This window comes from Nomascus leucogenys, chromosome 9 (assembly GCF_006542625.1).
Source record: "Nomascus leucogenys isolate Asia chromosome 9, Asia_NLE_v1, whole genome shotgun sequence".
NCBI classification, from domain to species: domain Eukaryota; kingdom Metazoa; phylum Chordata; class Mammalia; order Primates; family Hylobatidae; genus Nomascus; species Nomascus leucogenys.
Genome location: NC_044389.1, coordinates 30,196,572 through 30,222,593, shown reverse-complemented (window position 1 = coordinate 30,222,593; position 26,022 = coordinate 30,196,572). Strand labels below are relative to the sequence as shown.

General features: G+C 37.6%; 1 protein-coding gene across 1 annotated transcript in view; it reads right to left on the bottom strand.

Moving 5' to 3' along the window:
* Positions 1–9,959: 9,959 nt before the first annotated feature.
* Positions 9,960–26,022, bottom strand: part of TRMT1L (tRNA methyltransferase 1 like) — a 39,122-nt gene continuing 23,059 nt past the window's right edge. The window contains exons 11-15 of the mRNA XM_003264462.3: positions 20,508–20,586; positions 16,786–16,952; positions 15,686–15,748; positions 12,236–12,362; positions 9,960–12,130 (exon numbers count right to left, since the gene is read on the bottom strand). Of these exons, the coding sequence (XP_003264510.1) occupies positions 11,878–12,130; positions 12,236–12,362; positions 15,686–15,748; positions 16,786–16,952; positions 20,508–20,586 (689 nt within the window). The 3' untranslated portion in view covers positions 9,960–11,877. The remainder of the gene's footprint in view (positions 12,131–12,235; positions 12,363–15,685; positions 15,749–16,785; positions 16,953–20,507; positions 20,587–26,022) is intronic.

The following is a 26,022-nucleotide window of genomic DNA, read 5'->3' as shown; positions in this document are numbered from 1 at the left end:
ATAGTTAACATATTTAATTGTGAAACACTTCAGTTCTCCCTGTGATTGTGAACAAGTATGCTCTCATTATTCAACATGGAAATTCTAAACAAGAGAAGAAAGAAGAAAATGCATACAGATCCAAAAGGAAAAGCTGAAACTATCCCTATTTACAGATGACATGATTGTCTACATATAAAATCTTCAGAAATTTGTAGAAACACTTTTAGAACTAATAAGTAAATTCAGCAAGGTTGAAACATACTAGATAAACAGAAAAAATAGTATTTCTATATATTAGTGATTAACACGTGGACACTGAAATTTTAAAATATCACTTATAAATTTTTTTTTTAAAAAAGACTTCTTTGTAAATATACAAGTAAAAAAAAAATGTAGCTTTTATCCCAGGAATGCAAGGTTGGTTCAACAAACAAGTCAACTGATGTAATCTACCAATAAAGTACAAAACTGACATAATCATCCATTACAGATCCAGAAAAAGCATTTGAAAAAAAACTTCAGCCTTTTATGATTAAAAAAAAAACTCAACAAAATAGGAATAAAAGGAAACATATTAAAAAAAGGGACATTTAAGAAAAAACACCAGCTAATTTCATACTTAATGGTGGTAGAATGAATGTTTACATCCTATCTTAATTTTCTAAGGTTTTCATAAATTATTCCAAACTTGGTGGCTTAAAGTTATTCTCACAGTTCTAGAGGCCAGAAATCTGAAATCAAGGTGTCAGTAAGGTTGATTTCTTCTGGAAGCTGTGAGGGAGAATCCATTCCATTATACTGTCCTAGCTTCTTGTGGCTACTGGCAATTTTTAGCATTCCTTAACTTTTGGATGCATCACTCCAGTCTTTGACTCCATCTATTTTTTTTTTTTTTTTTTTTTTTTTAGATGGAGTGTTGCTCTGTCACTCAGGCTGGAGTGCAGTGGCATAATCTCAGCTCACTGCGGCCTCTGCCTCCCAGGTTCAAGCGATTCTCCTGCCACAGCCTCCCAAGTAGAGACTACAGGCATGTGCCACCATGCCCAACTAATTTTTTGTACTTTTAGTAGAAATGGGGTTTCACCATGTTGGCCAGGCTGGTCTCAAACTCCTGACCTCAGGTGATCCACCAGCCTCAGCCTCCCAAAGTGCTGGGATTACAGGCATGAGCCACCATGCCCAGACTTTGCCTCCATCTTCACATGGCCTTCCCCTCTGTGTCTATGTCTTCCTTTCTGTCTAAGGACACCTGTCATTGGATTTAGGACCCGCCTTAATCCAGGATGATTTCATCTCAAGATCCTTAATTACATTTGCAAAGACCCTTATTCCAAATAAGGTCACATTCTGAAGTCTGGGTAGACATGTCTTTTGAGGGCCACTATTCAATTCATTATAGTGCACTCTCAGATCCCTCAAAATTCCGGTCTGTCCCACATGCAAAATACCTTAATTCAATCCAACATCCCCCTGAATCAACCTATTCCAGTATCAACCTGTACATCTAATATCTCTCGTAAATATTTTTAACTCAAAAAGTCCCAAATCTTATCTAAATCAGGTATGGGTGATACTCTGGGTATGATCCATCCTAGGGCATAATTCCTTTCTAGCTGTAGACCTGTGGACTAGAAAACCAACTATCTGCTCCCTAAATACAATGGTGGGACAAGCATTGGATAGCCAATCCCATTCCAAAAGGGAGAAGGAGGAATGAATAAAGGTATCACAGATCCTAAACAAGTTCAAAACCCAGCAGAGAAAATTCCATTAGGTTTGAAAGCTTGAGAATTACCCTCTGCAGCTTAATCCTCTGCTCTCCGGAATCATAGTGTTCCACACTCTGGGTCCATGGAAGCTCCTTTGGCTCTCCAGAGGAGCCACTTCTCTGCCCTCTGCTTCTGCACCTGTGCCTCTGCTTTTGGAGTCATTCTTTTTCTCTCTCAAAAGGTAGCACATGTTTGCAGTTGAGTAGCTCTATCAGCCTGTTCCTGCCTGTAGAATTTTGAGAATCTAACAACCTTTTTTCATTTTGTATAGTCTCTGTCTCTTTCATTCTAAGCTAGCAATGTTTCTGCTGCTATAACATTCCCAAAATCCTTGTCTATCTCCCATATCTCATCCCATGGAAGTCCATGCCATTAGACAAGAGAGATCTTGTCTTGATAGATAGACCTGTCTGTCTCTTGACAGATCCTTCCTGCATAACCCATCTCTATTCCTGGCTTTTGCTAAGACAGTTGATTACATCCATGAGTCACACACCTAATCTCTTCAGCAAAAGGTTGTCCAGTCACTCCCTTGGCCCTCTCTCCACAGCATGCCTTTCCAACAGTATATTTGTTACTTAGCATTCTCTGCAATCAGGATAGGATGAGACTCTTGAAAATCATCAAGTTCTGGTTGCTTTTTGCTTAATAACCTCCTCAATTTATCTCTTTCCTCTCACATTTTACTCTAAGCAGCAAGGAGAAATCAGGCTGCGCCTTCAACACTTGTTACTTGAAAATCTCAGTTAAATATCCAAGTTCATAGCTTATAAGTTCGTTTTTACCCAACAGTAAAACATAACTTAGTGGGTTTTTCTGGTTTGGTTTTGTTTTGAGACGGAGTCTCGCTGTGTCACCCAGGCTTGAGTGCAGTGGTGTGATCTCAGCTCACTGCAACCTCAGCCTCCTGGGTTCAAGCAATTCTCCTGCCTCTGTCTCCCAAGTAGCTGGGACTACAGGTACACGTCGCCATGCCTGGCTAATTTTTTGTATTTTAGTAGAGATGGGGTTTCACCGTGTTGCCCAGGCTGGTCTCAAACTGCTGAGCTCAGGCAATCTGCCTGCCTCGGCCTCCCAAAGTGCTGGGATTACAGACGTGAGCCACCGCACCCCACCTTTGTTTTTTTTTTTGTTTTTTTAAGAGGGTCTCACTATGGTCCCTCTTAACTATAACTACTGTGCAGTAGCTATTCACAGGCATGATCATGGCACGCTACAGCCTCAAACTCCTGGGCTCAAGTGATCCTCCTGCGTTAGTCTTCTGAGTAGCTGGGACTACAGGTGCATACCATCATGCTCCACTAATTTAGCCAAGTTTTATGCCACTTTATATCAAGGATTGCCTTTTCTCCAGTTTCCACTATTATGTTCTTCATCAAAGACCTCACCAGAAGCACTTATTAATGTTCATATTTCTACCAACATTCTGTTCATGAGAATATATTTATTTTCTAAGATAAAAAGCTTTCTATGACATGTACCTCACTTCCTTTTTAGCCCTCTCAAGAGTCACATTTAACATCCATATTTCTTCCAATTTTTTCTGTCTTCAAGGTAATCTAGGCAGGAATTCAAGACCAGCCTGGGCAACATAGTGAGACCCTGTCTCTACAAAAAATAAAAAATTTAGCCATATATGGTGGTGCACACCTATAGTTTTAGCTACTCAGGGGGCTGAGGTGGGAGGATCCCTTGAGGCCAGGAGTTCCGGGCTGCAGCGAATTATGATTGCACCACTACACTCCAGCCTAGGTGACAAAGTGAGCCCCTGTCTCTTAAAGAACAAAAACAAACAAAACTCAAAATGGATTCAAGACTTAAGACCTGAAACTATAAAACTGAACCGAACTATCTGAAACTGTAAAACTAGTAAAAACAAAACACAGGGAAAAGTTTCTTGACACTGCTCTGGGCAATGATTTTTTTTTTACATGACCTCAAAAGCACAGGCAACAAAAGTGAAAATAGACAAATATGATTACATCAAACTAAAATGCTTCTGGTACAGCAAAGGAAACAATCCACAGAGTGAAAAGACAACCTACAGAATAGGAGAAAATATCTGCAAACCACACACCTAATAAGGAGTTAATATTCAAAACATATAAGGAATTCAAAAAAACAGCAAGAAAACAGTCTGATTAAAAAATGGGCAAAGGACTTGAATAGACATTTCTCAAAAGAATACAAGTGGACAATAGGAATATGAAAAAATGCTGAGTATTATTAATCATCAGGGAAATGCAAATTACAATGAGATATTATCACCTCACATTTGTTAGAATGGCTATTGTGCAAAAAGACAGGAGATACATATTGGCAAGGGTATGGAGAACAGGGAACCCTTGTACACTGTTGGTGGGAATGTAAATTAGTATAACCCTTATGGAAAACAATATGGAGGTTCCCTACAAAATAACAATAAAGCTGAGTTTGGTGGCTCATGCCTGTAATCCTGGAACTTTGGGAGGTCGAGGCAGGACGGCTGCTTGAGGCCAGAAGTTCGAGGTAAAGGTGAATCATGATTGTGCCCCTTCATCCCAGCCTGGATGACAGAGCGAGACCTTATCTCTAACAAAACTATATGATCCAGCAACCTCACTCTTGGTATTTATCCAAAGGAAATGAAATCATTCTGTCAGAGATATCTGCACTCCCATGTTTATTGCAGCCACTCCCATGTTTGTTGCAGCATTATTCACAATAACCAAGATATGAAATCAACATAAGTGTCCACTGATGGATGACTGGATTAAGAAAATGTGGTGTATTTATACAATGGAACACTATTCAGCCTTTTGAAAGGGGAATTCTGTCATTTGTGACAACATGGATGAAACTGAAGAATATTATGCTAAGTGAAATAGGCCAGACATAAACGAATACTGCATGTTCTCACTTACATGTGAAATATAAAACAGTCAAACTCACAGAATCAGAAGAATAGTGGTTGCCTGGGGCTAGGGGTTGGGCATAGAGTGGGATTGGGAGATGTTGTCTAAGGGTATAATTAAAAATTTTTTTAAAAAAACAAAAGATGAAAGAAGAGATAATGCAATGCCATGGACTTTGTGTTCCCCCAAATTTGTATGTTAAAAATCTAAGCTCCAATGTGACAATATTTGGAGTTGGGGGCCTCTGGGGGGTGATTACACATTGTATATACATGTATCAAAATATCCCACGTACCCCCAAAATATGTACAATTATATCAATTTAAAAATACAAAATAACCCTAACAGAAGTACTAGAATGTAATGTGAAGCGTATCTCTTAAGTAATAAAGGCCAGGTGTGGTGGCTCACCCCTATAATCCTAGCATTTTGGGAGGCCGTAGAGTCAGGAAGATTGCTTGAGCCCAGGAGTTCAAGACCAGCCTAGGCAACATAGGGAGACCTCATCTCTACAAAAAATTTAAAAATTAGCCAAGTGTGGTGACTCATGCCTGTGGTCCCAGCTACTCAGGAGGCTGAGGTGGGAGGATCACCCGAGCCCAGAAAATCGAGGCTGCGGTGAGCCATGATTGCACCACTGCACTCCAGCCTGGGAGACAGAGCAAGACTTTGTATCAAAAAAAAAAAAAGTAATAAAAAGATGGAAATAGAGTAAAAAATAACAATTAAATAAATCTACCCAGAAGGTCTGAAATCTGAAAATTTCAGGAAGAGAAAGATGGAATGAAGGAAAGAAAATTATTAAACAATGTAAGAAAATGACTCCGAAGTGAAGGACTTGAATTTTTCTTTTTCTTTTTTTTGAGAGGGAGTCTCACTCTGTCACCCAGGCTGGAGTGCAGTGGCGCAATCTTGGCTCACTGCAACCTCTGCCTCCTGGGTTCAAGTGATTCTCCTGCCTCAGCATCCCAAGTAGCTGCGACTACAGGCACGTGCCACCACACCTGGCTAACTTTTTGTATTTTTAGTAGAGAGGGGGTTTCACTGTGTTAGCCAGGATGGTCTCGATCTCCTGACCTCGTGATCCGCCTGCTTCGGCCTACCAAAGTGCTGGGATTACAGGTGTGACCCACCACGCCTGGCCAGGAGTTGAACTTCTAAAGAACACAGAGAATGCCTAGCACAAATAATTTTTTTTAAAGATGCACATCAAGCATAATATAGGATAAAAAGATGCTAAAATCTCCAGAAAGCACGCACGCGCACACACACACACACACACACGTTCCCTCTCTCTCTTCTGTCAAAAAGGTCAGAAATCATAGAATGGATATATCAAGAATTGTTTAAGAAAATTAAATCATCTGTATCTTCTGTAGTTAGATTTTTTTTTTTTTTTTGGAGATAGAGTTTCACTCATTACCCAGGCTGGAGTGCAATTGCACAATCTCGGCTCACTGCAACCTCTGCCTCCCAGGTTCAAGAGATTCTCCTGCCTCAGCCTCCTGAGTAGCTGGGATTACAGGCATGTGCCATCACGCCCGACTAATTTTTATATTTTTAGTAGAGACGGGGTTTCACCACGTTGGTCAGGCTGGTCTCGAACTCCTGACCTCAGGTAATCCACCTGCCTTGGCCTCCTAAAGTGCTAGGATTACAGGCGTGAGCCACCGTGCCCGGCCTTTTGTAGTTAGAATTTAATAGATAATGCCTGAAATGGAATACAGGAATACTATTGGTATATTATTGTTTTTTTTTTTTTTTTTAGAGACGGAGTCTCTTTCTGTCGCCCAGGCTGGAGTGCAGTGGCCCAATCCTGGCTCACTGCAACCTCTGTCTCCCCGGTTCTAGCAATTCTCCTGCCTTAGCCTCCCATGTAGCTGGGATTTCAGGCGCATGCTGCCATGTCCAGCTAATTTTTTGTATTTTAGTAGAGATGGGGTTTCACCGTGTTGCCCAGGCTGGTCTCGAACTCCTGAGGTCAGGCAATCCACCCGCCTTAGCCTCCCAAAGTGTTAGGATTACAGGCGTGAGCCATTGCACCCAGCTTGGTATATTATTTTAAAATAATAAGTAGATTCTTAGCTTACTTCTTTCACTCCTAAGAATTAATTTGACTTGCTAAATAATGTATATGTATTGCTTTGGCAAAACCAAACCAAAACTAGATGAAAATAAAACACTTGCACTCTTGTCTCATTTTTGTACCTAAATATGGTGTAACCTTGGCCAAATATCTTAGTTCCTTAACCCCATTAGCAGTGTTTTCTCTGATGGAGGGGTTGATGTTGTCTGTGGTTCTTTCTATCTGTAAAACATGAATGCTTTATCTTTGAAAGTACAGCGGTCCTTGAAAAAATGTTTTGTTATAATGTTGACCAAAAAATAATCAGGTCCCTGGTGGCGCCGCTGTCTGTGTGGAGTCTGCCTGTTCTCCCCACATCTATGTGAGTTTTCTCCTGGTGCTCCAACTTCCTCCCACATCCCAAAGATGCCCATATTGGGTTCACTGATGTGTCTACATGGTGCCAGTGTGAATAAGTGTGTGTGTGAGTGCACCCTGCCAAGGGATGGGCATCCTGTCTAGGGCTGGTTCCTGCCTTGTGCCCTGAGCTGCTGGGACAGGCTCTGGCCATCTGCTCCCCTGAACTGGAATAAGCAGGTTGGAAGATGAGTAAATGAACACAAATTCTTGTAAAATAAAAATTTGTAAAGTAAATGATAATCATAAAGGTGTCTGTATGACAAAAAAAAAAAAAAAAAAAGATGCAGTACGACAGTGCTCAGCGAGCCCACCGTATTTGTTATCGTTTGAACTGTGCAGTGGTAGGAGGTGCTCCTTATAATTTTCGCTTTGCAAACACTTATTCCTCAATTTAAACCCCCCACCATTACAATCGCTATCATTCAGGTTTACCAAAACTTAGGTAAATAATTATATTGTTATTGATCTTTCTTAGATGTATGCATGGCTCACATGTATTTCAATGTTTAATATTAGAAGTGTTTGGGGTCTCTACTTAGAAGTTTGGTGATGTTTTTGTGACCAGAAATATGGTGTAGGAACTTAACTCTTGTTTATATCAATTATCCTATGGTTAAGTTGGTTTCATTATAAGTCATTTTGTTTAAAGTCACGGTCTCCAAGAGCCTATCAGCAACGATAAGTGAGGACTCACTGTATTTAACAAAATCTTTACGGATTTGGACTAACTTCAGAGAGTGGATTCTCACCAAATATATTGAGATTTTCAAGTTGTAACTGATTATTGACAGAGATCTGGAGTTCAGTGGGTTTTTACCTTTTATCTTCAAAAGGTTGTTTGCAGTGATTTTTCTATTAATCTGAAACTAAGCTCTGGGACAATATTGGCCATAGAAAATGAGAATGAAGCTGAAAGACAGTGTTTTCTACATAGGGATAGATTATAAAGTATAGTGGTTAAAAGGTTTTAGAAATGGAAAATGTATAATAGGGCAGTGGTTAACTATTCTTTTGTAATTAATTCTGTTCCGTAAGTTTCTACCGGACTGCCTTTGGCCAAATAAGTATTACTTTAAAGTAATCTTCTGTTTTACATACATCTTTATGTTCTTCAATAAAGGAAGATTACCAAGTGGCTAGTATGAGCTCTGAAGTTGGCCTGGGATTGGATCCTGGCTCTTTTACTAGCCAGTTTTAGAGTGGCACTGGATAAATAAGTTAATCTTGTTTAGCTTGAGTTTCTTTTTCTATGAAGTGGGGATGATCATAACAACTGCTATGGATTATATAATCTATGTAAAGATAGCACTGTGTAGTACTAAGTCTCATATAAATATAAGCTATTACAATTAATATTCCACTTCCTAGGGAATGTTTTTCCTAGGATTCTGCAAGCTGGCAGAATCCCTATCTTGTTGGGTCTTACAAGAGTAGAGAAGCTGGTCAGGAAAGAGTTGGTATTCTGAGAATAAGAGTTTTGGGACGACTACAATGAGTTGAGTATCCTAAATCCCAAACTCCTCACTTGAAGGTGAAGGAACCCCTTAGATATGCTTGTTACCTTGGCTGACCAGTCCCTTAATAACCTCACTTAAAGGAGTTAGTTACCTTGCACAAAGAAGCCCATATGCCCTATCCCTACAATCCCTCATTGTTTCCAGGACACAGTTTGAGGCAGATCCCAGCATGTCCCAGGGAGACAAATACAAAGTGTGATCTGAAAGAGTCTTTTTTTGGATCTTAATATTGATAGGTGGAGAATATCTGTGGAAATAGATTCTGAGTATGTAGGACCTTGAAAGAAAGGACATAAATTGGGTCAAATGATCATTATCGGTAAACCTATAGCAGAGATTTTGGCTCAGTCTATCAGACTGAACAGCTCAAAGTAGTCCTTTTTACTTGGTGGAAAGACATTTTGACTCAGCAGTGGCTCATCTAAATTAGAGATGATATGCCAGAAACTCCTTGGTATGATGTAGAAAAATCAAAGAAGAGGGGCCATGTTGGGGAGGATTTAATATAAGTGATCCTCTAACTGTATCCCTCATAACAGTCTAGTCAATTCTCTTTACCAAGGCATTGAGAAAAACACTGGTGAGCACAGCACCAGCACTCTTGAAAAGCCATATAGTCTGTCTGTAGGCAGTGGGAGATGCTTCAGTTGAAATGGACTCCTTGATTCAATGGGCATTTTCAAGACTGTTTTGTGTCAGAGACAAAGTAGTGCATTTAATTGCTAGACTAGAAAGGTGAGCATGGTTACTGTAATAGACAGCAGGAACCACAGGATAATCAGTATAGTCTAACATGAGGTCTGGCTTTGGCTGAAGGATCATGTGATCTAAAGAAGGAAAATGGATAGTCCTATTTAGTTTATGTTACTAAAAACTGTTAGTCTGACTTGAGCCACTATAGTAATCGTGAGCCCTTATCTAATTAATTCTCAGGTCTGATTTAATTCAATTTCTGGAGGCCTTGGAGAAAGGACTTTGACATGATATCATGAGTATGTATTATGTATCTCTTAGCATTCTCCAAAGTAATCTGTGGCCATTTACCAGAGCAGTTACACAGTGCAGAAAGAAATTCCTAGACCTTTTGGGCTCACCAAACATGCTGAATTAGTTCTAATTTTGGGCAACCAGAACATTACACATTTATTCAGAGTGGAGTCTTGTGGAAGTCAGTATAAGTGGAGTTTTGACGCAAGTCCACCACAGTGACCCCCAAACCCATCCCTTGGTTACTTCTCCCATTTCCTGAGTGTATGGCTAGAGTATTAACATTAGCAACTAGCAGAGTCAACACACTGGTTTCCTTAACTGGTTCTTTTGTTTATCAAGTTTTAATGAAAGGATACAACTGATGTTACTTTACAACGTGATAAACATTTGCAGTGTCCCAAATTACTACTATTGTTACGAGAATAAGATTGCTCAGGTTGCTAAATGGAATTTTTAAAGTATTTCCTCTTTTGGTTGATGTAGTACCTGATCACAGAGTTCTAAACTACCTCCTACCAAATTTTTCTTTGAAAAATCTACCTTTATATGTGAAATTAATATACACATATATTTTAGATAACAGTAATTTACAGGTTTATTAAATTAGGATCTTTGCATTAAGCCCAACTCATCATTGATCAACATATATCATGCTGATAAGCATTTAGCAAAATTTGAGACTGATATTCAATAATATGTATTAAATCAGATAATCTGAGTGCTATAATAGTTTGCCTCCTGGATTTATAGTAATTTTTATTTTTAATAATATGAACAAAAAAACTCATTTATTCTGCTCATTTGTAAGTTATAATTTTAACTGGCAAGAATTACAGAGCAGAATTTTTTTAATGGTCATTATAGAAACTAGCTTGCACTTCACCTATTTCTTGATTTTACTGAAATTTATGACCACATTAATTGGAGAAAGGAAAATAAACTGTCTTGGGAATATGCTGTAATAGCACAGAGATTTTCCTTCATTTCTGCAAAATTAATATTCTCTATTCATCTAATGCCCATCAACTAGATTTTTTTGTATATGTCACAGAAGTACTTTTTTCTTAGGTAGTATATTTAAACCTTTCAGTTATGATTATTACCACCCCCTCCACCCCCTTCCCCCCACTTAATGGTTGTAAAAAGTTACATCCCTTAAGAAATATTTAGGGATAAACATGGATTAAATCCTTGAGACAAAAACCCAAACTTTATACCAAATCCTTACATCCAAAATCTTATATTCAAATGAAGTGAGAATTCCATTAAGGAAACAATATTTTTTTCAACCAATTTTTATAGTTAGCCTGGGCTAATTATACAAAAAATTTATACAAATACACACAAAACCAAAAATACCAAACCAAGCAACAACACAAAAACAACCCCCAAACCAAAAACTCTCATTCCATAAGGTGACAAATTTTACTTCTGAGAGGTAGTACAACCAACCAAATGAATACTGTACGTGCATTAACCGAGGCACTTAAGATCACCCAACCTGTTTAATTTATAACCAAATCTCTCCTCTTCAGGATTTCAGTGCTCATGAACAAGTATTATATTAGAATAATGGTCTCAATTTATTTTGACAAAATCTTACTTTGAAGTTTAGTCATTTAGACCTTAAAGTTACAAAAATAAAGTATTTCTATCTCAGGCAAGTATTTAATTTCTCAAAAGCTAGTAAGAAATGAAAAGATCAATGTGGGCAGAAGTATGATTTCTTAAAAATGGGTACATATTTTAGTTTTCTAATTGTGAAATACATTATGACCTGTAAGAACATTGTTCTTCCTATTCTATTCAGGGTCAGTTTAATATGTGAGCCTTCAGCTTCATTTTGTACACTACAAACAGGAAAACATAAACATCATGAATCAGTTTAGGCAGAGATGTGATTAAGAATTGTAAAAGATGGCTTTCATAACATACATAAAATTCCAAACACTTTGCATGTGAAAATTTTCCGAATTACTAAGCAGTAGGGTGATCTCAGTGAGACTTGGCTTCATATGAAATGTTTCCATTAAAATTTTAAGTTTGCCTTAAAACAAAAAAAAACTTGGAAAGCAAAGCTCCCAAACCAGCTAAGTTAGAAACTGCTGTTTCTGAATGAAAATGACACTGTTTTTTATTTTTACTCTACTGAATTGAAAGAATAGAAAAAGAACTACAGTTGGTATAGAGAACTATTAGGCCATCTATACAGACACCTGAGAACCAATTCTTCTCTATGTTTACCATCTTCTGCAGCCACTTGCTTCTGCTTTGTCATTCACTGACATTTCAACTCTTTCAGTTACTGTATCTTCAGATGCTGACTGGACATGGCTTTCTGACTGTCCTCCCGTGTAGGTGGGGGTGCTGTACTTTAAAAGGATAGATTTAAACTGCATCAGAGGTGCATCTGTGCGTACACCCATTGGGTCAAAATGAGTTCGGCTTACTCGAAAGCCTGCTTGAGATAAATAGCACAAAAACTTTTTTAACCTGCAACAAGGAAAGGAAAGAAAAAATATCAGGTTCTTGTATTTTTATTTAAATCACATTATTAAAATATAAAATATATACTTTGTCATTCACTGGGTGTCTTACTTTGGCATATTCATTCCTTTAATGCTGTGTCTGTGAATGTTGTAATAAAAGGGAGGATGTTCAGTACTGACATCAGTCTTTTGCTTCTTGCCTAAATTTGTGATGATTTCATTACTTTTTCTCTTTCCTGCAACATACACATACAAAGTTAGCATGCTCTTAAAAATTACAAGCCAAATACTTTTATAACTATATATTTATCTCAAGTCTAAATCCTGACACATTATTTCAACCTGTCTGTCCAATCTTAATTCTTATAATTTATTCTATTTTCACTGTCCTTCACTTATGTAATTTTCATATTAAACTGCTACATCAGAACTTCCTTTCTACCTTCTTCAACTTCAAGCCACACTCTATTTCGTCTCCTTTAGGAAGCCATCTGTGAATTTGGGGCTAGTCACTTCATAGAGTTCATTGTTGTTAATACTACACTACACTACTCAGAGTTTGACTAAGTTCTGTCATTTTTTTTTCTTTTCTTATAGTTCCTTAATGTGTGTAAGTCCTTTCTCCCCAAGTTATATTCTAAGTTCCTAAGGACAATGTCTTTCATTTTTATACCTGTATTTCTACTGAGTGCTCAGTATTGGATACACAGTGGGTCTTCAGTAATCACAAAACAAAGAAAAACAACACAAAGTCTTGAGAGTTTGGACACAGAAACTGATAAAAGGTCAATGTTATGATCTCATTGCCTATTTCTCATCACAGCAGTTAGTTTTTTCATTTTGAGTGAAAGGAGGCCAGCTAAGATTCTAGAACTGTATCCTTCCAAAAATTACAACATGAAAACAACTGAGATATCCAATACTATAATGAAATTTTGCCTGGTGTTCAACCCTTGATTATTTATATATGAACGTTATGGTCAAATCTTACTTCTTCAGGGAAAGTAATTAACATCTGCTTAAGCAAAACATTCAGAAGGTGCCAAGGGCAGTGGCGCACACCTGTAGTCCCAGCTACTTGGGAGGCTGAGGTGGCAGGATGGCTTGAGCCCAGGAGTTTGAGCACAGTGAGACCCTGTCTCTTAAAAAAAAAAAAAGTATTGAAAAGGCAAAGTTGATACATAAAAATAAATTACATTCAAAATAAATAAAAATTATTGCTGAATTGTTGCCTTTTTACATAAAAACATAAAGCAAAAAGGACAACCTGGGATCCATGCATCAAATCAGAATTATAATTTGAAATCTAAAATTTGAAATCGCATGAAATCTGAGGCACCTAGTCAAAGGATAGATATCCAGATTTAGTACAAGTTCTAGGAGCATCTGAGGCAAAAAATCTGATATAATACCTTAATAGTGACTATCATCAGCAGTATATAGATTTTTTTTTTTGGCCCGGTAATTTCTTCTTTTTTAAAAAATAATTTCAACTTTCTTTATCGATTAAAGGGTATATGTGTAGGTTTGTTACGTGGGTATATTGTGTAATGCTGGGGTTTGGGGTCCCAACAACCCCAGCACCCAGGCAGTGGGCATAGTACCCAACAGGTGGTTCTTTAGCCCAGGCCGCATCCCATCCCTCCCCCATCTAGTAGTCCCCAGTGTCTATTATTCCCATTTGATGTCTGTGAGTACCCAAAGTTTAGCTCCTACTTGTAAGTTAGAACATGGGGCTTTGGTTTTCTGTTCTTGCATTACTTTTATTAGGATAATGGCCTATAGCTCCATCCATGTTGCTGCAAAGAGCATGATTTTGTTCTTTTTTATGGCTGCATAGTATTCCTTAGTACATATGTACATTTTCTTTATCTAGTCCATTGATGATGGGCACCCAGGTTGATTCTGTCTTTGCTATTGCGAATAGCACTGCAATGAACATATAATGTATCTTTGACAGAATGAATTATTTTCCTTTGGATTTGCATAGTACTATCATTTTAAGATTTTATGTGTTGACCAATTATCTTAGAATAACCATATAATTTAAAAGTTATAGAAGAGCCCACAAAAATTAGTCTAATTTCCTTAATTTATATACAAGAAAGGCTCATAGATTAAAAACAAATTTTTTTTTGAGATGGAGTTTGGCTCTGTTGCCCAGGCTCACACAATCCTTACACTATCCTCCCACTTCAGCCTCCTGAGTAGCGGAGATTACAGGTATGTGCTACTGTGCTCTTGGCTTTTGAAAATATTTTTAAAGCTTATTTATGTTTTACTTTTTTCTAAAAAGGATTTATGACAATTTTGCTGAAGGGGAGGGACCTGGCTAAGTTTATATAACAACGCCTGCAGTAGGATAATGCTCTTAAATCTAATTTTTTTTTTTTTTTTTTTTCTGGAGACAGTCTCGATCTGTCACCCAGGCTGGAGTGCAGTGGTGCAATCTTGGCTCACTGCAGCCTCTGCCTCCTGGGTTCAAGCAATTCTCCTACCTCAGCCTCTCAAGTAGCTGGGATTATAGGCTTGCACTGACACACCTGGCTAATTTTTGTGTTTTTCGTAGAGACAGGGTTTCACCATGTTGGCCAGGCTGGTCTTGAACTCCTGACCTCAAGTGATCTGCCCAACTTGGCCTCTCAAAGTGCTGGGATTATAGACATGAGTCACTATGCCCAGTAAATCTAATATTCTTTACAGCGTATCATAATGCTTCTTTGTCTTCCCTCCAACAGAGAAATTAGGTAGAATATATCAATTTAAGTTATCAAATTAGTTGAAGATGCCAAATGAACATGGCTGTTGGAAAGAGTATGCAGTAGTTATTTAAACTATATACTATTAAAAGAAATTCAAGTTTCCTTGTCTTTGAAGGTCAACATTAAACTGTTGAGCAACTAATAAAAAATTACAGCTTATAACTAAAGGCCACTGCTCTTTCAAACTTTAACACTCTACAGTCTTCTTTTCATCTGTATTCAAAAAACACATCTGGAATCTAAAGTTTTTTAAAAAGCAAAACAAAACCTTAGACATTAGGGCACTGATATTTTAAATCTTAACATCCTTTAATATGAATTTACAGTGTCTAACACAGCTATATTTAAAGTATGCACATATCCTAAATTATATGAAAGGCCATATAATAAATTCTTTTGGCTGGAGAATGAGGTCTTCTGGTTAATTAAATGGAATTGCTATAAATCATATATTAATGAGTAATTTTTAAAATAATTAGAATAAAATTTTATCTTAACTATAAAATTATATATAACTTTATCATATATAATTTGATCTTATTTTATTCACATGGTTCAAGATCATACAGTTCGTTCAAAGGGATAACCATATATTACAGATGTGAACAAAGCATATGTTAACAGAAATTTCCAGTGTGTGAATGCTGATAAACAAGTTTTACTACAGTTTTGTTGTCATATAATATGAAACGTATTTTTAAGTAGGCTACCATGGCAATCTCTTCTCTTCCTACCCTTTTGCTATATGCCTTTTTGACCTGATATGTACATATGTACACACATATATGCATACATACCTTGTGCAATGTAATTATCTGTTGTGGTGTCATCTGTAGTTTTAATAAATACACCATTTTCTTCTAAAAAATAAAGCAAATGGGAAAAGAAAATATTTTACAGAATGACATAAAGCAACAACTCAGTTTAAATAAAAGTTTATGAAATTCCATCCAATTTTCATGAATATGCAAGAGATTCTGTGGCCAAATTGAACTGCAAAAATTACGTTTTTAATGCTCTATAATAGCAGTTTCTAATTATTTATGAGAACACTAGGATATTCAATAAGCTCACCTTTGTATCAATAGTCAGATACAACTATAAAATTGGCTGTTTGTACTAAGCAGAAAAAACACATAGCTTTACTGAATAAGAAGTATAAATCTGGTTTCTGTGTCTCCATAGATATTACAATTTTTGGCCACATCACTCCTAGAATTACCAAAAGTTTCTTTTTCTAGAAAGCACATCTAGGGTAATAAAAATCACAAAGGACCTTTAGTGTTTTTTTTTTTTTTCTTTTTTTAAATCAGTAAAATTAAAAACACACAAAAAAGGAGGTTATCTTTAAAAAAAAAATTGTCAGGGCATGGTGGTTCATGCCTGTAATCCCAGCCACTTTGGGAGGCCAAGGTGGGAAGACTGCTTGAGCCCAGGAGTTTGAGATCCGCCTGGACAATATGGTGAGACCCCATCGCTACAAAATATTAGCCAGGTGTGGTGGTGCATGCTTGTGGTCCCAGCTACACAGGAGGTTGAGGCTGAGGCAAGAGGACTGCCTGAGCCCAGGAGGTTGAGACTGCAGTGAGTCATGTTTTTGCCACTTGTATTCCAGTTTGGGTTTAAAAGTGAGACCCAGTATCCAAAAAAAACAACAAAACCAACAACACTATTCATCATTCACCTATTCATCTCAGGCGTGATTACAAGCCTGAATAAAACTATGTAATTAAAAAAAAACTTAACCAGAGTATGATTAGACTCATTAGAGAGGATTTACTAAAAACACACTATTTATAATTATATTGCTTTTATTATAACATCAAATACAATTGAAAAACATACAGTATTTTTGGTAAGCAATTTAAAGCTAGTAAGCTAGCGTTCAGTTAGTCACCTTGCTTGTTGAGATTTGAAGGTGCATGAATTGAAAACTGACTTTGAGGCGTACACTCTGATTCAAAGATTAATGTCTTTATTAGGGTCTGAATGTCATCCAAACCATGGTGAAGAGATTCAAATAGCATTCTTTTGAGGAATCCAGTATTGAAAAGGGAACTTGACCTGAAAAGAAAAGAATATACAGAGAACTGGGTTTGAGAAATGTTTCTCTTTAAAAAGAAAGTCTTCACGATTTAACTATAAGTAAGATATATAATTAATCATATGACAGAGTAATAAATTCAAAAAGAATTTATGATTTAGTTTAAAACTGTTTATTTTCTTTATTATTATTATTATTTTTTGAGATAGAGTCTGGTCCTGTTGCTTAGGCTATAGTATTTTATTATTTTTTAATAGAGATGGGGTCTCATCATGTTGCCCAGGCTGATCTCAAACTACTGGGCTCAAGGGATCCTCCTACCTTGGCTTCCCAAAGTGCTGGGATTACAGGTGTGAGACACCACACTCCCAGCCTAAAACTTTTTATTTTCTATTTGCCACTCATTTTATCATATCAGTTCTCTAAACTCGTAGCATTAGTCAAGGAAACTTAATTAAGTCAACAAGAATCTATTGAGGCTGGGAAGGGGAGAAGGGAGAGGGTGATGAAGAGGGGTAAAAGAATATAAATGTATTTATTACCACTGAAGTATATACTTAAAAATGGTAAAGAAGGAAAATGTTATATGTGTATGTTACCTTAATAAAAAAATAATTTATTGAGCTCTCATAAGGTATACAGTACTGTGGTACATAGAGGGTGTGTGGAGGATATACCAAAATATAATATACAATGTTGACCTTATAAAAGCCTATAAATCTAGACAGGAAAATAAAGCAATAAAGACGTTTTCCAATGCACATTCTAGTCACTAATAGAAAATCTTAATTCTGGTCAGTTTATGATGGTAGGGTGGGGCAGGACAGGGCAGGGGAGCACATATATGAGAATTATATCTGGTGATGGTATGGTTCAAAAATAGTCTGCGATGAATCTGATATGCTTCCTATTTAATTTAAAAATCACAGGTATAATGGACAAAATATGAAATTCTGATTAAGATAAACTGGATTCCAATCCTGGCTCCACCACTTACTAGTTATGTAATCTTTTTATTAAGAGACAGGGTCTCACTATGCTGCCCAGGCTGAACTTGAATTCCTGGGCTCAAGGGATCCTCCTGCCTCAGCCTCCTGAGTAGGTGGGACTATAGATGTGTGCAACTGTGCTGGGCTTGCTATATAATCCTGAGTAATTACTACTTTTTGAGTTTTACATTCCTCATCATGAAATGTAAAATTTCTTTTTTTTTTTTTTTTTTGGAGATGGAGTCTCGCTCTGTCGCCCAGGCTAGAGTGCAGTGGTGCAATCTCAGCCCACTGGAAGCTCTTCCTCCCGGATTCACCCCATTCTCCTGTCTCAGCCTCCCAAAGTGCTGGGATTACAGGCGTGAGCCACCACCGTGCCTGGCCAAAAATAAAACTTCTCTATATATCCTCAATGTATGGTAGCTACTATTGTTAGGGTTAGCAAATACATATGAAAGAATATATGATTTTAAATTATCAAATATGTGATCAATATAAGATATACTAAAGGGAATTTAGAGATTATATTGGGTTGAGGCACTGAGATGAGACTTCAAAAACAAAGTACAATTTGAATTGGAGATGGTAGAGAGGGGAAGATATTCTGGATGAGTGTAAAGACATGAACACAATAGCTTTCATGTGGAAATCGTAAGGATTTATTAAGCATTCGTAATCCCAGCACTTCGGGAGGCCGAGGTGGGCGGAGTCAGGAGTTCAAGACCAGCCTGGCCAACATGATGAAACTCCCTCTCTATTAAAAATACAAAAATTAGCTGGGTGCAGTGGCACACGCCTGTAGTCCCAGCTACTCGGGAGGCTGAGTCAGGAGAATCGCTTGAACCCAAAAGGTGGAGGTTGCTGTAAGCCAAGATCATGCCATTGCACTTCAGCCTGGGCAACAAAGTGGGACTCTGCCTCAAAAATAAAAAATAAAAAAAGAATTCAGTCCTGGGAGTCAGAAAACCTAAGTTCTAGCCTTGGCTGTGGTATGAATTTTTTTGGTCAGTTTTAGCAAGCACTTAAAAACACTGTGCCATAGTTTCCTCATGTGTAAAATAAGGCAGTTAGGCTAGAAATCTTCCTTCTGGATCCAGTAACCTGCTATTTTTAATTTCCTCAGTTCTGAATCAGTGAGTAGGATCAATGTATAGCAGATGCTATAGGTGAGAATTAGTTTTAGAAGAACTAGAAGGTAGGGCTGGCTAGATCTTTCTTAATCTAAGAGTATTTAATAAGATGAAGATAAAATCATGAGCATCAGCACAAAGACATTTACCACGTAGGTCAATTTCTAGGTTTAGTAGGTGCTTAAGCCTTGACCTTATAAAGTAATGAGAAGAAATTTGTAATTCTTGTCACAATGTTGTTAGGAATCTTGAATTTCTGTAAGAATCTCAGCTGGGTGCGGTAGTAGCTCACGCCTGTAATCCCCAGCACTTTGGGAGGCCGAGGCAGGCGGATCACTTGAGGTCGGGAGTTCGATATCAGCCTGACCAACATGGAGAAACCCGGTCTGTACTAAAAAAATACAAAATTAGCTGGGCGTGGTGGCACATGCCTGTAATCCTGGCTATTCAGGAGGCTCAGGTAGGAAAATTGCTTGAACTTGGGAGGTGGAGGTTGCGGTGAGCCGAGATAGTGCCATTGCACTCCGGCCTGGGCAACGAGAGTGAAACTCCGTCTCAAAAAAAAAAAAAAAAGAATCTCTAGTAACAAACTTAAGGTAAGGATTCTGATTAAAAATAATTCAGCTGGGCGCAGTGGCTCACACCTGTAATCCTAGTACTTTGGGAGGCCGAGCCAGGCAGATCACCTGAGATCGGGAGTTCGAGACCAGCCTGGCAAACATGGTGAAACCCAGTCTCTAATAAAAGTACAAAAATTAGCCAGGTGTTGTGGCGGGTGCCTGTAATCCCAGCTACTCAGGAGGCTGAGGCAGGAGAATTGCTGAACCTAGGAGGTGGAGGTTGCAGTGAGCTGATATTGCGCCACTGCACTCCAGCCTGGGTGACAAGAGCAGGACTCCATCTCAAACAAACAAACAAACAAAAAAACCAATTCAACTTTAAGGTACAATCAGCTGTTACCAATGATGCAAAAGCATATACAGGTAAATATTTCCAATTGTGTACTATCTAAATAACTTTACCTAAAACAAAGGCAGACACTTTCACATGCCTTTGTCTCTTAAAACTAATTCTTCCAGGACCTTTTACATGAATTGGCTCTTCTATAAAAAGTTATTGTGATCATTTAAAAATCATATGCTAGATCTACAATGATCAATTTTAAAAAGCTTCTTTCTTACTATTCAGAAATGAATTATCTAGTTTCCAGATCATCCAGGCTTCTCTTTTACCTCCATTGCCTCTTAGTTCTGTCACAAACTAGAGAGAATAGTGGTAGAGAAAAATCTCAAAATATTAAACACCTCAGGTTCATAGGAGGAGAAAAGTCATAATTATATGCCTAGACTTAACAATTGAATTTAAATTTGTCTTTAACCACACATAATAAAAATCAGCAATTAATAAATCAATCAATACATCAAATTTTAATATGTTCTTATGGCTGGTCACATACCACAGAGGTCCAAGTTCTATTGCTGTCTTTCCAGGCATGCTTCCATGACAGTTACAAGGCAGCTGTCTATATGGATTTTCTGTAAAAAGATAATAAAAGGAGAAATCAAAGGAGAAATGACTAATACAAATAGTAGTAATTGTTATATTAATAATAATTTGCAGCTACTATATACTGAGGATCTACTATGTGCCAGGTATTATGCTAAGTATTTTATATATGTATATATGTGTGTGTGTGCATATGTATATGTATATACGTATACACACACACATATATGTGTGCACACACGCACACATATATTTATTTTTAATTTAAGTCCTTACAACTCTCTGAAGTAGGTACTGTTAAAATCTCAATTATACAGATCAGAGGATTAAAGCTTGAGAGAGGTGGAAATCCATGTCAAATGGCTTATTAGAGGTGTAACTGGTATTTACTTACCATACCACATGAAATAATATAAGGAAGGAGAAAGTCTTATAAAGTTTACAAGAGATCCATATTTCAAAATTAACTGATTAAGGTATAATTTATGTGCAATAAAACATATATACTTTATATAAAAAGGTTGATGAATTTTAACAAACGTATACACCCATGTAACCAACATCCCAATCAAAATGTAGATATTTCTCATAAGTTAACTCTTCTGCAGTTGGAAAGAAAATTCCTTATGCTTGATTCATATTGAGCCTTCAAAATGTAGGCTAGAAGAATCTAATTCGGTTTAAAAAGCAATGAATGAGAGGCCTGATATAATCACAAGGAAATTGGAGAGATACTAGCACCATTCTTAGTTTTCAAAATGGGCTAATATTTGACTATGGAACTTTTAAATCCACTCAAGGCCCAAATAGTCATTTTATATCAGATATTCTCCAACTAATTCCCTCCACTCCAGGCCATTCCTGGGTTGATCATTCACTTTCTTGAAATGGCCTGATCTAATCAATCAGTCCCAGAAACATTCAGAACCAAAGAATGGTGGCAGGGACACAGGTCGATAGCCTCTTGCTAGCTGATAATATCACTCTGCTATTCAATACAATTATTGGTATAATGCATAGTTATGAGATCTTATTTTACATTTACTTAAAAGCGTCCTTCACTGCTCCTAGGTCTACTTTTCAGTATTATTTAATTCTAAGCCTTGATGAAAGGGTGTGGTTAGCACTGACATAAGTTTTGTTGAGAACTATGTTCCTCAAATATGAGTATACTTAAGAAGTCTTCTCTTAAACCATTACATCACTAAACTACAAATACTTATAAGCAGTCATCATCCAATTCAGGATGGCAATTTATAGTATAGCTCTGTCAGCTACACCCACTTACCACAGGCAGACAGCACAAATGAATTATTGATCAGTTTGTATCTTGATGCACTTTGCAAAATAATCTTACCATACAAACGTGTCTTTTCCCAAGCCTCTTTGCTAGGATTTCTCAGACCTAAATTAGCATCAGCAAATTTCCTCCCTGAGGGCCAAGGCTATCAATTCAAGTTACCAGCAGCAAATAATGAAGTGGTAAAGAAGAAAGAAAACTAGTATTTCCGTGTTACTGGTATATAAGCGAGGAAGGCAATACCAGATGAGGAATTAAAAAATATTCTGAGACTTCTATTTAAATGCAACAGATTAAACATGCACTCTATCTCTGCTGTCTCTTAACACTTAAATCAAATGACAGGAACAAAAATTAAACTATAAGAATAAATAAAATGGGAGAGGAAGTAACAAAAGATGAGAGATGCTGATAAAATTTCAGAAGCAGGAGTCACATACACAATGGGATAACTGATTATCAGACCAGAAAAATCTAAAGCATAAGCCTGAAATGGATAGATGGGCAACCAACAAAACAGAAAGTTCATTAGTGTTGTGGGACCCTGCGACGGCCTGAAAATTGAAGGCAATGATTGTCTCTGAAGATGACTATAGACAGGTATCGCAAATAAGAGGTCTGGTTACAATTTTTTAAACGGTTCAATTAAAACTCCAGATCTTCTCTAATACAATCAATCGTCTGTGTCCTCCCCATTCCAAAAGATGAAGTTAATCTTTGGTGAGGCTAAACTATTGAGGACATGAAACCAGGAGTTTTAGTTACAGTTGAGAATGAGATGTCTGAAAAACAGAGGGATTAAGTAAAAATCCGCTTTCCAGTCTCTGTCCCCAGTGTGGCTCTCCCAGAGCTGCTAAAAGATTGGTCGATTCCTCCCTGGAAAAATTTACCAATCCAAGAGAAAAGATCTGTATATACTTGCTGACATTTGGGGGTGTCTTACTAAAAAAAGCAGACTGGTATCTTCTTATCACAGTAAAATCCATTGGTTTATTTTTATTTTTATTTTTATTTTTTGAGACAGTCTTGCTTTGTTGCCTAGGCTCGAGTGCAGTGGTGCGATCTCGGCTCACTGCAAGCTCCACCTCCCAGGTTCATGCCACTCTCCTGCCTCAGCCTCCCGAGTAGCTGGGACTATTGGTGCCCACCACCATGCCCAGCTAATTTTTTGAATTTTTAGTAGAGACAGGGTTTCACCGTGTTAGCCAGGATGGTCTCGATCTCCCGACCTCATGATCTGCCTGCCTCAGCCTCCCAAAGTGCTGGGATTACAGCCAAATCCGTTGGTTTATAAGCTCTGCCCCAAGTGCTTCAAAACAATTTTTCACTGTGGACAACCGAAGACCACAAAACATCTGAGATCTACCATAACAGACAGAGAACAAAATTACAAAACAGAAAAAGTTAAAAAACAGGAGAACTGAACAACAAAACAACAGCAACAATCAAAACAAACAAAAAACCCCTATTCTCCCCTAAATATAAAATATACCCAAGTATAATCAATTCTTAGAAAGTAAGAGATTTTGTATCCCTGAAACAATAATATGACACTATTAAAAAGGGAACAATAATCACCTGACTAGCCTAAAGAAAAAAAAAGGAACAGTGAAAAAATATGAAATAACTCTTAGAAATGAACAAAATATGACAGAAATTTAAATAAGAGTTGGAAAATAAAAATTAAGGAAAAAGCATAAAGTAGAACTAATTGCCAAAGAGAAGAACCGTATAGATATTTTTAAAAATTAAAGGATTAATCTAGAAGATCCAAAATATAACTAAACAGAGTTCCTGAGACAACAGGTAAAATTTGAAAGGCAAAACTTGTCAAAGAAATCACATCCCCCAAGGGCCAGGTGTGGCTCTTGCCTGTAATCCCAGCACTTTGGGGAGATGAGGTAGGCAGATCACTTGAGGTCAGGAGATCGAGACCAGCCTGGCCAACATGCTGAAACCCTGTCTCTACTAAAAATACAAAAATTAGCTGGGAGTGGTGCCACAGGCCTGCAGTCCCAGCTACTCAGTAAGCTGAGACAGGAGAATCGCTTGAACCTGGGAGGCAGAGGTTGCAGTGAGCCAAGATCATACCACTGCACTCCACCCTGGGCAACACAGCAAGACTCTGTCTTAAAAAAAAGAAAAAGAAAAGAAAAAATTAGCCCCCTTGCCCCCAAAATTTATCAGAGCTGAAGAGCTCAAGTTTCTGACTTAACTCAGAGGCTGGGCGCAGTGGCTCATGCCTGTAATCCCAGCACTTTGGGAGGCCAAGGAGGGTGGATCACTTGAGGTCAGGAGTTCGAGACCAGCCTGGCCAACATGGTGAGACCCTGTCTCTACTAAAAAATACAAAAGTTAGCTAAGCGTGGTGGCATGTGCCTGTAATCACAGCTACTCAGGAGGCTGAGTCACGAGAACTGCTTGAACCTAGGAGGTGAAGGTTGCAGTGAGCTGATATTGTGCCACTGCACTCCAGCCTGGGTGACATAGTGATACTCCACCTCAAAAAAATAAAAAAAATAAAAAAAAATTAAATAAATAAATAAATAGAACTGAGATTATCCAGTAAACTGAATTAAAAAGATGAACTCATACACATATTATCTCAAAATTATTTTAGAATACTGGGTTTAGAAGAGATATTTTAAGAACATTCAGAGAGAAAATAATAGACTACACAAGAAGAGCAGCAGATTTCTCACTGGAAGCTAGAAGACAATGGAATAATACCTTGAACATTTTGAGGAAAAAATGATTTCCATCCTAGAATTTGATACTTAGCCATGTAATACTTCTCTGCAATCTACAGGAAAAAGTGTCCACTCAAAATGAAGAAGTAAACAAGGAAAGTGGGAAAATACACAGGATCTGCGATACGAGATATATCACAAAAAGAAAGTTAAAGAAAATTCCCAGGATGATGGTTAAAGAGAAGCCCTTGGACAACAGATCTCGGCAGATACAGAAAACAAATAATCCAAACTACAACAGGAGGGCTGTCTCCAGGGGAGTGAAATTTATAGCCAAAGATTACCTAATGTGCTTAACTATGGTGAAAGAAGCATTGAAAATGTAGCAAAGAGTTTAGGGATGGATTATAAGAAGTATTTTTTTAAAAAAGCTAACAAGTACAGTAAGTATTAATTCCAGAGTTACCAAAGAGTTGTATAAGAAAGGAACATTATTATAACATATTATATGAATCAGCTTTTATTTTTATTTTTGTAGAGACAGGGTCTTGCTATGTTGCTCAGGCTGGTCTTGAACTCCTGACCTCAGGCAATCCTACCTCAGCCTCCTAAAGTGCTGGGATTGCTAGTATGAGCCACCATGCCTGGATTCATATGGTTTATCTGTGCTGTAGCAGCCTTCCAAAATGATCAGCAATAATCCCTGCCTCTTGGTATTCATACCCTTGTGTAATACCCTCCCCCTGAGTAGGCACTGGTTCTAGAGACAAATTTCTAACAACTAGAATATGGCAAAAGTAATGGAGTATTACTTTGAGATTAGATTACAAAAGACCTCTTCTATCTTGCTGTCACTCACTCACTCTCTGGTTCTTCTGACTTGTTTTTTTTTTTTTAAGACATGGCATCTTGCTCTGTCACCCAGGCTGGAGTGCAGTGGTGTAACCATAGCTCACTGCAGCCTTGAACTACTGGGTTCAAGTGATCCTCCTGCCTCAGCCTCCCAAGTAGCTGGGACTAAGGGCACAAACCACTGACCAACACCTTGATCTGTGGCCTTGTGAGAGACCCCGAGCTAGTGGACCCAGCTAAGCCATGCCTAGATTCTTGACTCATAGAAACTATGGGATAATAAATGTTGTTTAAAGCCAATAATTTTGGAGGGATTTGTTACACAGCAATAGACAGCAAATAAAATTTGCGAACAATATTTATCTATTTATAAAAACACAAACACTAAATATTGATGCAGTCCAAAGTGGAGAGGGGAAGAGCATGCATGTGACTCGATTGGTTTAAAAAGCCAAATACTCTTTTTCCATGGAAGGAAGTTAGATGCACTATAAACATGTTATTTAGAAATATGAATGTAAGCACTAGAAGAAACAGCTGTGACATTTTAACTGGTTAGGGAGTCAGGCAGAGATTATTATTTTATTAATAAGACTTATGGAACTATTTGACTTTTTTTTCTT